Source organism: Ptychodera flava, chromosome 19, assembly GCF_041260155.1.
Source record: "Ptychodera flava strain L36383 chromosome 19, AS_Pfla_20210202, whole genome shotgun sequence".
Lineage (NCBI taxonomy): Eukaryota > Metazoa > Hemichordata > Enteropneusta > Ptychoderidae > Ptychodera > Ptychodera flava.
Window position 1 is genome coordinate 33,204,999 of NC_091946.1, and position 14,005 is coordinate 33,219,003.

Below are 14,005 nucleotides of genomic sequence, written 5' to 3' on the forward strand. Positions count from 1 at the left end.
GCTGTGACTACGCAGTGGTACTTTTGGCCATGGCGGTATCGATCGATCTCACTCGGGTCAAGGGTCATCACAATACAACTGTAGTGATAACCCTTGACCTGAGCGCGATCGATACGCCTTGCATAGTACCGCTGCGTAATCACAACTAACATATGTCTTTTAGTAAACACAATCGCATGTAAAACATCAGTTAAACATCGTAGAGTATACAATGTATTGTTTCAGCATATGAGAGTTTGGCTTTTTAATTTTAATCAATTGATCACAAGAAGCAGCAAATATTTTGTAACAGTTTTGAAGAGAGGCACTGTATATGAAAGTCTCCACTTTTCCTTATAATAATCAGCCCCTTGTCTTTCATTTAAAGTTTCATCTCGCCATATTACCTATTGTTGCATTTTTTCAGGATGTAAAAAGTTGGATTTAACTGAAAATCGAAGAGTTGTTATAGAAGCTGGTGGTACAGATAACGAAGAAGATGAGTGTACAGGTAGCTGTCTGGAAACAAGCTTGAGAAACTCAGCTCATCTCTAATGTAGATTTAAACTTCCAAGGGTCAGTAACTGAATTTTGATATATTTTTGTATTTTTTTTCTGAATTAATCTAAGCTTTGGTAGCATGCTATGATCAACTAAATGTTGCTGGGGAATAAGCGTTTCACAGACGTGTAGTCTCCCTTATTTAAATTAAAGCTGATATTTATTGTTAGCTCTTTCAAAATGTGTACATGAAAATCCATACATGCATTTATGAAAGTCATCTGTACACTCAGTCTCATCCATTTGAACACCATCTGACATCTTTGTATTTGCAGGCAGCTTTCAAGACAATATGACAAAATGTTTTTACATAAAAAATTCAGCCTTGAATGGATGTGAAAGCGACAGACCATTCAGAGTAAAAATGTCAACTCTGAATTACTGATTTTTCTGAAATTTTCACTCTGAATTTTCTGTCACTTTCTGCTTCATTTTTCATCCCCCCCCTTGCATCAGATGAAGGAGACTTCACGTACTTTGAAAGCTTATGCCCTTGTAACATTTAGTTGATCATAGCCTGCTACCAAACCGTAAATTATTTTGTATTGTAGCTCAACACGTGTCTTGTACTTAGCAACTAGTTTTTAGCTTTGCTGTCAGCTAAATAGGTGGATGTGTAGCATTGTCCTCAAATTTGTACTTCCGAAGGTTTTTCTTCAAACAGCCTGTACGAATCCTTTAATATTGGATTACTCTAATCAGATATGTTCAAATTATGATGAAATATGCAAATTTATATTTTTGAGGCTAATTTTGCTATTTTTTGGAAAAAATCTTCTTCTCTTTTACTGACGTCTTCAATATTTTGTAAACATGTCCCTAAAAATGACCATCGTCAAATTTGTGCTAGTTGTGATGAAATATTCAAATTTTTATATTTCATGGCAATTTTTGTCATTTTTGGTCAAACAATCTTTAAAAAATCTTTTTCAAAACTGCTAATCGAACAGCTTTGATATTTAGGACATAGATCTCTCTACTGGTAGTCTTTTTCAGATTGTTAAAATTATGCAGAAATTTGCAACTTTTTTTTTTTTTGGCATTAAAGACATTTCAGACATTTTTAAGACATTGGGAATTACCAAATGTGATATATTCAAGTTATGATGAAATGTTCATTTTTTTCATTTTAAGGGTGATTTTTACCATTTTTTAGTAAAACAAAATTGTATAAAATTAATAGCAGGGTACACCAGAATTTGAAAGGTTTTTACGAATATGTTTTAAATTTCTGAGAGGTATATTTTTGAAATGTCACCCATTTATTCAGGGTTTATTTAAAGATATTACAAACAAACTAACCTTTTTTTATGAAGGACTTTGTTGGACAAGGAAATAGGTTTTACCCTGCCAAGGACCCACTTCCCCCACTTTCTGCATGTTGTGTCTTACTGTGACACTTTGACAACTTGACATGTTGTGTTTACTGAGTGTGGACAACTATATGCCATGTGCACCAGAGAAGCCTTGACTAACTTCTTTTTTCTTCAAAATTTACTATTGTCCATATAGGAGGAAAATGTCTTTAAGAAACAATCTTACAAAAATGGAGTATGCATTTCATACATATACGTCTTTTCAAGACAAGAAGTGTGCCAAATTTTGAGCTTTTTCAGATGATTTTTGTACGTTTTAAACAAGTATGAACATAAAACGTAATCCACAATATGGTGATTTTTATTGCTTATTTTTTTGATAGTAAGGTGTTAACACTGTTGGTTTTTTCCTCTGACAAACTTTACATACAAAGTTGCAATGTTTATTGACCCATTTTACAGTAAATTATTGTATTTTACTCTAGAAATGTTTCGTGTATTTTTAGAATAAAATAATTTTACAGGAAATCAATGGTCTGTAATGTTATTTCAAGGCTTGAACATACCGTGAACGCCCAAAATTAAAGGTGTTCAACAAGCGCGCATCATGTGTTCTAGCCTTTAACACACTTATCGTTGAACGGCGTCCATGCGTTCAAAAGTGTTACAGCCCTTTGAACGCGTAAAAGCGTTCAATTTTTTGAACACATTTCCTGTGCAACGTGTGTTCAGATATGGAACACCATGGTGTTCAATATAATGTCTTATGAACACGTAGCGTTCAAAATCTGCACACGTGTGTTCAAAAATTGAACGTTGGTTGAACACGTAGTGTTAAATTTCTGAACGTCTGGAGGCGTTCAAAAAGTGTTACAAAAGGCGTTTAATTGGTGTCTATCCTTGAACACTTAACTTTACAGTGCAGATGGTATTGCATCGTCCAGTAGTACAACTTCAAGCCCCCTTACTACAAATTTTTTGACATTGTGAAAGACGAATACATGCAGCAACACGTAACTAAGCCTACAAGATTCAACAAATCTGTTAGTCGCGTCAACATTTTTGACCGCATCTTGACCTCTTATGCAAATATGACATCGGGCAGTCACGTAAGTACTGGGACTGGCGACCACGAACTGGTTACTTTCAGGCTATATAGTCGGCCATCATTAGCCAAATCATCAAAACGAAAAATATATCAAATTGAATACAAACGCAGAGACAAAAGGTCTGATATTTCACATATGCCGTTGGATATTGCTATAATTGAAGACCATGTTGACGACATGGATGGAAATCTGCCCATGACCCTTGACTTTTGTCATAAATAAATAAAAAAATAAACGTTGTTTTTGAGAAACGAATACACACGTCTATACACTTGCGAGACGTGAGTCACCATTAAGTTTGCAAATGGGATGTTTATGTTCACAGCAGATGTAGTGAACACCGATGCACTCAAGCAGACTGTTACGAATTTGTGTCACAAGGTTACTGTAACACTAAAGAGTCGACACGAAAATCTTGGCGCGTAAGTATAGTCATTGTTGTTCACGCGCCAGTTCATCTCTGTCGTCATGAACAAAGCCACGCCAATACTATGGCAACTGCAGTGATGACGCCACACATAAATGAAGCAAGTACCAGTCTCTGCACGCAGTTTGATGTGTGTTCGGCTTTCCTTCTGTCGCCACTTTTGTTGAACTTCTGGACCTGAGGAAGAGAGTAAAACCTACCGTGAGGGAAGTGAAACTGACGCCGTTGGGCTTCCTCATCACAGAAAAGAAGAAGTGTAATAAAACTCGAGTTTCGAGATAAAATTTTGTGAAAATACTTGAGGCAGGAAACCGTCAAATGCTCATTTTGACAGCCATAGATTGAGCGAAGACAAACAGCTGCTGTACAGGATAACTAAGACACCCGACAAACGAAATCCATCGCGTTTGACTCAAAACCATCACCCGCTCCCCAACACAAAACTTTGGAATCTGCGAAAATCAGACGACGGAGCTATGATTCTAACTTCCGCAAAACAAGATATAATAGATATCTATTTATAGGCTGTGGGAAGTTGACCCACTTACACTTTTATGAACAAAAATAGCCGTCAATTCAAAACAAGTCTGCACGGTGACTGGAGTGAGTATCCGTATGCACAAGGTTTCTATGGTATAACTGTTCCATATTATCAAGGTTATTTAGCAAACGATTATCGAATAAGTGTAAAACGCTTAGAACAATCGCAATGATTTTCGCCTGTCACTTTTACCCACAGCTCTTCGGCGTATTTAGATGCTGTATTATGACCGCCAATATGAACAGTTCTGAAGACTCTCAACTCGTTTCTCAGCGAATATTCAATATTGTATAATGACTATATACTGCACTGAATTTACCTTTAGAGACATGTACACAGCCGCCATGCCAACAGGTAGACATCCAAATACGACTGATAGAATAGAGAGAACAAGGCACGATTCGGTGGTCGGGTCAGAGTCGCTGTAAGTGCCCATTAATGGCAAATTCGTTGTCGTTTGATTCGCGGTACCAGTGTCGTCATATCCGGTGTATGTCTCCGAGGATAAGGCCTTAAGAGCAAGACAAAATGAATGTAATGTTCTTCATTACTATAATAAATGTGAGTGCGTTGCATGTGAGTTCTCAGTGTCTTTTTCTGTATTTCTTGCCTATCTGTGTATGACTGTATGCGGCCCAGTCAAATATTTCTACATCGGGTCAACATCATTTTTGTTAGCCAAAGATGTATGAAAAAGACCGGTAAATTATTGTTATCATGCAAACAGCATCATACTTATAAAGTTTTTGTTGTTGTTGTTGTTGATGATGATGATGATGATGATGATTTTGATGACGGTGGTGGTAGTACTAGTAGGGGTGATGTGGTTGTGGTGAATGATGATTATGATTACCATCAACACAACCACCGCCACTACCATCATCATTATCGCCATCATCATCATCATCATCATCATCATCATCATCATCATCATCATGAGAGTCAGCGTTGGAACAAATATTGATGTTGTGTGGTGTGGGAAAGGCTAGTTTGTACGCTGTTGGCACCGAACATTCAGTGATAGTAAACGAAAATTTAAATCACAGTGTAAGCGACCAGGGCGGATACTAAAACTTCGAACCGTCTCGCCTAATCCCTGGATGGTAAATCACATCTTTGGAGAGACGAAGTCAGGTGTGTGCAAACGTAAAAAACAAACGGATGCATACTATTAGCTACCTATTGAACATAAAAGTCGATCACCTGACAGAGTTGAAAAAAGTTGGACCACTGCCAAAAATACAAAAAATGCATATTATCAGTCAAAGATTCGCGTTTGCACCTTATGACTATGCCTGTACGCCTCTAACAATTTCTAAATAATTACACCATTGTTCCCCAGGGAATGTAATTTCAATGTTTTTGACTATCTTCAAAAACAATTGATTCAAGCAAACTTTGTTCACCCTTTTATATGTGATCATGTATCCAGATGTTTTTGTTTGACTATTTGTTTGTTCTAGAGTCAAATAACATACAAAAACCAAAACTCGATGTTACGGTTGGCTGTCTTTACAATTTTAAAGCACATTCACAGGATATTTCTGCCCCATTCAGTCCAATCATGTCCTTACTTGTGCGTATGTAGGTAGCTCTGACGTCGTATACGCTGGTGGCGGTTCGGTCGGATAGCTAGTCTGCGCTGACTCTTGGCTGAACTGTACGCAAGTGATATCCATGCAGTCAGCATGGTTCTCTCGGTTGGAGGGTGACTCATCAATCACTGTGGGAATAGACTCTCCATTTTCTTCATATGCCGGGGGCTCAGTTAAAAGCCAGGGCAGTTGTTGACCTGAAAGTCAAAATGGCGACACTTCTATATGTTGTTTGTTTCCGGAAAGAGGCTCTAAAAATTAGGGAGCGTTCAGTTTTTACGGCCTGGGGGGGGGGGCGGCAAAATCTTGTCGCCGGTGTTCAAAAAAATGTAGACCCCCCCTGCATTTTTTGTGAGAAACAGATGACCGCCCCCCTTTGTCAGACGAAAAAAATTGATGACCCCCCCCCTGAAAAATAACCAAAACCCATATGTCAAATTTACCCGCATGGTTTGGATTTGAACTCCGGTACGTGGCGCACTTTATTCGATGCCAGTGCACAAACTTCTCAGCCACATCCATTGAAACGTCTGTTAATTAGAACGACTGTAAGGCAATTTTTAACTTCATTTCCATAGACAACTCATGTCCATGGACATTGTATAAAGTAAACTTTATTGGAGTGGTTCGCCAAAGGCAGCCCTCCGGTTAAGAGGGTCATGGGCCATTACGTAAAGTCAACTTTATTCTAGTGGGCCACCAAAGGTGGCACGCCGGTAAAGAGGGTCGATCATGGTTATTGCATAAAGTAGACTTTACTGGACAGGGCCGCTGAAGGCGCGCGGCCATTACCATTATTCAGTGCGTGATCCCAGGGGTCCCTCAAAAATGTTTCTAATACAAGCCGCGGCTTCAATTGGGAATTTTACGGTAAGATTGCCGTGGGGTATTACATAAAGTCAATTTATTGTAGTGGGCCGCCGCAGGCGGCCCGCCGGTAAAGAGGGTCAATCATGGCCATTGCATGAAGTAAACCTAATTGGAGTGGGCCGCCAAAGGCGTCTGCCCGTTAAGAGGGTCATGGGTAATACATAATGTATATTTATTGTAGTGGGCCGCCGAAGGCGGCCCGCCGGTAAAGAGGGTCGATCATGGCCATGGCATAAAGTGAACTTTATTGTTAGTATTATGTTTTTGAAAATGTGGTGACCCCTCCTTTCCTACCAGTGAAAAAGCGATGACCCCCCCTTTGAGGATTCCAAAATTATGATGACCCCCCCTGGATTTTGCCGCCCCCCCCGGCCGTAAAAACTGAACGGTACCTATGACAGCAATGACGCAATCATTAGAAATACATGCCCTGGGATCGTTGTGGAGACGACTTTTCCAGATTATTATTCGAACATGTGACAGTGATAACGATAAAAATATACAAAATATTCATTCAAAAAGTTTAACTTAGCCTTTTCTTCCTTCATACTTGATCGTTTATATTGTGTCATTCAGAGAGAGGTGTCATATGTTATTTCCGTGTTTCGCACGGCGGAAGAAACCGAATAAAGATCTGACAGAGAAGAGCCATCACGCCCTCCTGGGCTTAATGGTAGCAAATCTGTAAAAGGCCCTAATGTCGCATCGAATCCGATCATTACATTTGGCTTGTTGCCAGGACAAGCTAGACAAGCGAATTTTATCGAGGAATATTTACATGTACTGTCAGCCTGTCTGAATAGTTTCAACGTAACACTATGTCGATGTCAGCGCCCTGTGGCATTTTATGGTGCAGGGAGTGGCAGTTTGAAAAGAGCAGTACATCGTCATTGCAGACTGCAGCTGGGACACTGTAGATTCAGTGTTCATTCAGTACTAAACACATGTTATATGAACATGTAAGAGAGCCTTCAGTAATTACAAGGGGTGGGCAGGGGGGGATTCCGGGCGCACCTGTACTGACAAATGTGACCCTCCTCCTATCCTTGTGTCTATAATGTGACTCTGCCCCTTGTTCGGCATTCTAAAACTTGACCCTCCCCGAAATCACTGCAGTATTCTTCCCAGGAATAACTTAAACAGTACAGCTAATTTACATAACAATTAGTTTAATAGTTATGTTTCAACCAAAAATATCAAATCATAATACATGGGAGTCTATCAGGCAAACTATCGACAATTTTCCCCAACACAACAAGCTATATCTATACATTTACATATGTTTGATAATATATGTAAATGTACTCTGCTTGAAGTGGGAAGTAAAACATGCATGTGTGTACAAGAAATTGGATTTTTGGATTTCACTGAAAAGGTTGACTTACTATACATGGTAGTCTACAAGGAAACTATGAATGATTTTTTCCAATACAAAAAAAGTAAATCTGTGTATTTATGTATGCTTGATTATTGATATTAATGCACTTGATTAGACTAGGGTGTTAAAAAATGCATGTGTGTGTGCAAGAAAGTGGATTCTGGAATATCACCGAATATGTTGATTCACTGTACATTGTAGTCTATGAGAAAACTATGAATAATTTTTTCCGATACTTGATTAGTCATATTAATGTACTTGATTAGACTAGAGAGGTTACAAATGGATGTTTGTGCAAGAAAATGGATTTTGGAATTTCAGCGAAATGTTGATGGGCTATACATGGTAGTCTATGAGTGAACTGTGATCAATTTTTGCCGATATAAAAAATAAAACTAACAATATCTGTGCATTTATAGACATTTGATAATTGATATACACTTGCCATCTGTCCCATATGTCATTATCTCTTATCTTTCATCAGTTTTAACTGTTCGAGGTGTTTAATGTCAAGGTTTTTGTAAATTTGTATATTATTTTGTGTGTTCTGTACAGCACACTGTGACGTATGTGTAGTGCGTTTCTGAAGACATTTTCATAATAATAATAATAATAATAATAATAATAACAATAATAATAATAATCTTCTTTGCTTCTTGTGAAGCTTGTCGATAATGTGTATGTATTTAAAAGAATCAATGTATTTCGTCGGCAATTTCCTATTCAGGAAATATCAAACGGACATTCAAAGGTTTGCCGTAATATCATCTTCTGTTAAAAGTGACCCTCCCCAAGATAGGTTTATGAAAATGGACCCTCCCCCTTGGACAGTTTTCTAAAAAGTGACCTCGCCAATTGCCCCCGGCCCACCCTCCTGTAATTACTGACGGCTCCCCCGGCCCACCCTCTGTAATTACTGACGGCTCCCTATAAGGATCCGTTGAATAAAGCGGGTGTTTCCTGTTCTCTATTTAACACGATCAGCCTAACTGTGGTTTCATTACGACGAAATTAGAACAAGTCGCATCTGGAGTTGTGATGTTTCTTGCGTTACCCGGCACCAAATCTACAGCGACCTGACCTAGTTGTAAGAGTTATGCCGAGAGGCCGGGTGAGCGCCTGCGATGTACCTCAATCTTTAGAGAACAAAGAGAAATTGAAAGCTTTATATTCCGATAGGGATTACTCACACTAAATTTCTTGAAATGGCACGATCACCCATTAAAAGACAGACTTACCGTGGTCTTCTGTCATTGCCAGTGTGTATACCAATCGGTCCAAGCGTAGAACTTCCCTTTGGAAATGGAAGACATGATATGTCTGGTATGATGTAGCCCCTATACCATGACGATAATTCAATAGCGGAAGTTGCGATAGAGGTCGTATCCAAGGTAACTTAGAGGAAGGGTCAATACTGTCGGGGCATGACCCTCGTATTGCAGGACCGCGTCATGTTGTGCACAAACCTTTCGTCCTATTCCAAGTTGGTTAGTCGAACGTACCTATTTGGATGTATTTACGTGTCAAGCAGACCGTCCTACCGGACCTCAGTGAGGCTACCCATAATTCCCCTTGATTTGTGCCCTCAGACATTATTTGCTACTTCTTCAATTTTATCAATTTCTGAATAATTTGAAACTTAGAATTTAGTTTCAGGATCATTTGTTAAAAATATGATCCAAAATAATTGATTATGTGTAAAATTCAAGAGTAAATTGAATAAGAAGACGATGTTTGAAGGTGCTAAAAATTACACACTTGCCAAGGTAAAGTTATAAGCAACTAAGATGGTCTCATCATACCATCTGTCAGACATGCAAATTTCCTTTGTCATGAACATTAAAAAAATCAATACCTTTTCTTTTTCCAACAGAGATGCAACTTATTCCAGTAGTTTTCCTGAAAATATTGTGTATGGCTGTCAAAAAGTCTACTTTGACAAAATTACAAAATTGCTATCTCCTCCGCGGATAAGGGTTGATCTTCTCGCTATTCACAGTGTGAAATCAGAAATTTATGATTACCAAAAAAGAAGTGTTGTCGGAAGTTTTAAATATGGACCGAGCTATTCAATGAGTAAACTCCGTGTTCACTGATCATGGAGAATTGTGGGTATCCTCACTTACTCTGTCTCTTGTCTCAAAAACCGGTTCACCCATTTTGATTATACATCGCTTTCAATAGGGAGCTGTTGCGATATGGCTCCCTTCCGCACTTTTATGATAGTAAGCGCTTCGAAAGTGAAAAGCTTACACATTTTCTCGAAACTTTCCCTGAGAAATATTTTAACCGTACTCTTACCAAATCAAGAATAAATATGAAGGTCATCGTAAAAATGTTGGTACTAGAAAAACGAATGAATAGGCCTAATATTTATCCACATTTGAAATTAAAAAATTAAAAAATTCAAAATTATTTACATAAAGCTAAGACAGCGAAAACTCTACTAACACCAAGAGCTTCAAATTGCGCCCGAAAGCGGTAGACCAGAAAAGTATTGTAAAAATTAATAAGTATCACCGAGCCGAAGGCGCATTTTACCCCCATTTCTCTATATCAGCCTGTCTGTTGTGTTTTCTCTGTCCTATTTGTCTGTCGGTATCCGTTGTCTGTCTGTCTTTGTATCTTACTCACTACGTCTTTGTCTCTGCATGTGTCCTTGTCTTTCTGTCTGTCTGTCTTTCTTTCTGTCTGCCTGTGTCTGTCCGTCTGTCGGTCTGTATCACCCTCGTTTCTGTCCTGTTTGTTTGCTGGTAGGTCTCCGTCGTTTAACTGACGGGTTTTTGTCTCTCACTGTCTACGTGTCTCTGAATGTCTCTCTCTGTCTTTGTCTTTCGTCTGTCTCTTACAGGGAAGTGAAAAAGTCGTGTCGATTTTCGACTACTTCACTTCCTAGTCTTCACGAGTAGACCATAAAAGGAGTTGAAATATTTGCGTTCATGGATATAAAAAAACCGGGTAAATAAATCTTTTTAAAATTCAAAAGAATAAATCATTTCTGGTGAACTTCAGCACTGCAAGCAAAATAATCCGATGAAAAGTTGTGAAATGGAGATTATCAACCCGCTATTCTTGCTTGCGAATACATTGAAATCAAGTGCACGTACTGTAAACACAAGAGTTTATTTGCCTGTACACGCATTCTGTGGTAAGAAATTGGCAATATCAACGACAAAACTAGATGGCTCTCAGTCATTTAATAATTACGACTTGGTTTTCCGAAATAAATACCTCAAATAATACAGAAGATATTCAGTGCAATCGATCCTTTTAATAGCTGATGACAATATATATTCGAGTTCAGCTGGAAGAAATCCCATTCTTTCTGGTCGAAGCAAATTACTTAAAATTCTTCACATCTGAATTTTACAACTGCACTCTACATGAATATTACAAAGTAAATTTTCTCATTCATTTAGTCGCCGCATATTCAATCCGAAATTACTGTGATCATTGTAGAGGGCCGATTATATATTAATCACGTACGGCGGTCAGTGCGGAAATAGAAACAATAAGGTCAGTTTGGCAGCACTGCTGTAGACTTGGTTTAAGTCTGTGGCGTCGGTCATCTACATAAATCTTTCTATGTGTTTATGTTTGTTTTATTTAAATCTAGGCTTGCTTGAGAGCGATACGCCAGAATTCAGTCGACTGCGCAGACTCCGGAATACGGAACAAAGATAACATAATAAGAAGCTACTTTTAAAGTGTTTTTCTTAATTTTCAAGCAGCATCGAGTCTATCACTACCTTACTCAATCGATGCAGGTAAAAAAGGAAGATAAAAGCGGACAGATCACTCTTCCTTCGTTCTTCATGCTGTGCTGATGTGACCGTCAACTCAGATTTGTAATTCATGAAACCATTCCTGACAAAACCACGCACGGGACGAGTTCTGATTGAGTTTGGAAAATACACTGTTATCTAAAGGCGCTGACGATCGAGTACACCAATAAGTACACCATGCCGCCACAAATTATCGTCATAAAAATGTATGTTTTCGTCTTTGATGAAAGTTGTTTTGCCTTTACGAGGTCTTGCATCTTTATGCGTTTTCTGACCTGCGTGATGGGAAAAAAGGAGAACCGTTACTGATGACGCATTTCATTTACCTTCCAAAGTTTTACATTTAAACTTGATATGTAATCTCCAAACATGACTTTTTACCTTGTGACCCTACCATTTATATTTGCGTACTTGCACTCTTACGTGTTGCGCATGCGTATTTGTGAGTGGTTAAAAATACCCTACCCTGGTCGGTTTACTTTCAAAAGGTTTTACGGTCAGTTTTTGAGGTCATATTATATCCTGTTACAGCTGCTGTTACTCTAAACCAAGCACATAATGACTTTTTAGTTGGTAATTTGCAGAATATTAATCTTAATCGGATCCCCGCTAATTCGGAGTGAATCCAACGTTGATATGATCCCACATAACAATCAGATTGAGACCTTTTAAGCTCGCATTGATATCTGACCAAGCATGTTCACTGGCCGACAGACCATGCCGTTTTAACAGTAAAAAATGGGCCACAAGTTTAATACTTCAACAGATAATTGTGAAGATATGGCACCGCAATCTGTTGTCATTTAGCATTTCATGGTTTAATTTCGCTGATTCAATCTATCAGCGAAAAAAAAATTAAAAATTTAATTAAGACAATTAATTAAAGCCCGGTGAAAAATTAGTACTTTTAGCTTACCTGGAGAGAGTGAACAATAGAAACGACTCCAAGCGGCCAGAAGCAAATGATGCAAGTCAAAACTGACATGCACAGATAATCCTTCGGCCATTCACCCTCATCGTTATCTTCGCCATTGATTTTGATACTGAAGTCATTTTGAATGCTTGGTTGTACTGTCGATACCTGTTAGGATGGAGACTGAGCAATAGTTAGGAACTTAGAGCGCTTCACGCCTGCCACTAAGATCTGAAGGCGAGGGGGTGGGGGCAAAAATTAATTGGCGAGGCTCAGGCGAGCGCATTAATTTGCTGTTTATCTACTCGTCTTGTTTGTCGAGGTGTATTGCTTGGAAATGTTCAACACATTTTATGCAGTCAACATTTCTTTATGACATGTACAGATTTCGAATTTCAAAGAAGTTTCTTTTCAGTGGAAGTCCATAGGATTGCTGATACCGTGCGGCCGATAGGTTGTTCTCTGCTGGAGAGACGCAAGCACAATTTTATACGTCGGTTGACAATAATATTTTATGACGTCAAAGAAGACGAAAGTATGTACAAGCTCAACTTTATAAAATTTCAAATCAATCCCACCTATGAACTTAAGTAAAAATAGACAAGAAAAATCAATTATTTTCTTGTCTTACAACTTATTGAGAGTATTCTCCAAGTTACTGTTGAACATTAGTCTTTTATTGTTGTGTCCCAAATCCCTCGCTCAATGAAAGGATGTCTGATGATTGCAGGATGCATGAAACTTAAGTAACAGATATTATTACTTTGTACTTGAAGTAATTTATTATATATATATATATATATATATATATATATATATATATATATATATTATATATATATATATATATATATATATATATATATATATATATATATATATTTTATCAATAGGACGTGAGCAGTTGATCCCCAGTGGAGAGTGGAGTGGAATAATATAGGAAACTTGGTTGATACACACTACCACACCCAGTTGTTTGGTCCGAACGTATTTTAATGAACTTGTGACACAACGTTTCGCTCCAGTTTTTGGAGCGAAACGTTGTGTCACAAGTTCATCAAAATACGTTCGGACCGAACAACTGGGTGTGGTAGTGTGTATCAATCAAGTTTCATATATATATATATATATATATATATATATATATAGAGAGAGAGAGAGAGAGAGAGAGAGAGAGAGAGAGAGAGAGAGAGAGAGAGAGAGAGAGAGAGAGAGAGAGAGAGAGAGAGGGAGAGAGAGAGACTCGCACACACACGACGAAGTCACTTAGTGAAAGTGTTTTTCTGTCCTCACCTCACAGTGAACAGAAGTTCGAGGTTGTTGATAATGATAGCCATCTTGTTCGAGGTCCATGTAATCGTTGACTGCATCTTCGATAAGCAGTTTCTCTGAAGTGTAAATGTGAGAGCAAGTGAAAAAGCACGCCCTCACTGTATATTTTCGCATACACCTTTTGTTTGTTTCCGGTGATTGTGCATGGGTATTACTATACTATACGTGTATCAATGTGTGCAAGGATTGGAAGATTGCA

The 14,005-nt window shown here is 38.3% G+C and overlaps 1 protein-coding gene across 1 annotated transcript; it reads right to left on the reverse strand.

Moving 5' to 3' along the window:
* Positions 1-1,442: 1,442 nt before the first annotated feature.
* LOC139119326 (uncharacterized) lies at positions 1,443-9,209 on the reverse strand. Its single transcript, XM_070683088.1, has 4 exons — positions 9,015-9,209; positions 5,508-5,725; positions 4,253-4,444; positions 1,443-3,569 (listed from the first exon to the last, which is right to left on the reverse strand). The coding sequence occupies exons 1-4, from the start codon at positions 9,028-9,030 to the stop codon at positions 3,432-3,434; spliced, it is 564 nt and encodes a 187-aa protein (XP_070539189.1). The 5' UTR covers positions 9,031-9,209; the 3' UTR covers positions 1,443-3,431.
* Positions 9,210-14,005: the final 4,796 nt, after the last annotated feature.

Coding starts and splice junctions, on each gene's coding strand:
- LOC139119326 (XM_070683088.1), bottom strand. Junction 4,445..5,507: donor AGCTACCTACATACGCACAA/GTAAGGACATGA, acceptor CTTGCTCTTAAG/GCCTTATCCTCGGAGACATA. Junction 3,570..4,252: donor CTGTGTACATGTCTCTAAAG/GTAAATTCAGTG, acceptor TCTCTTCCTCAG/GTCCAGAAGTTCAACAAAAG.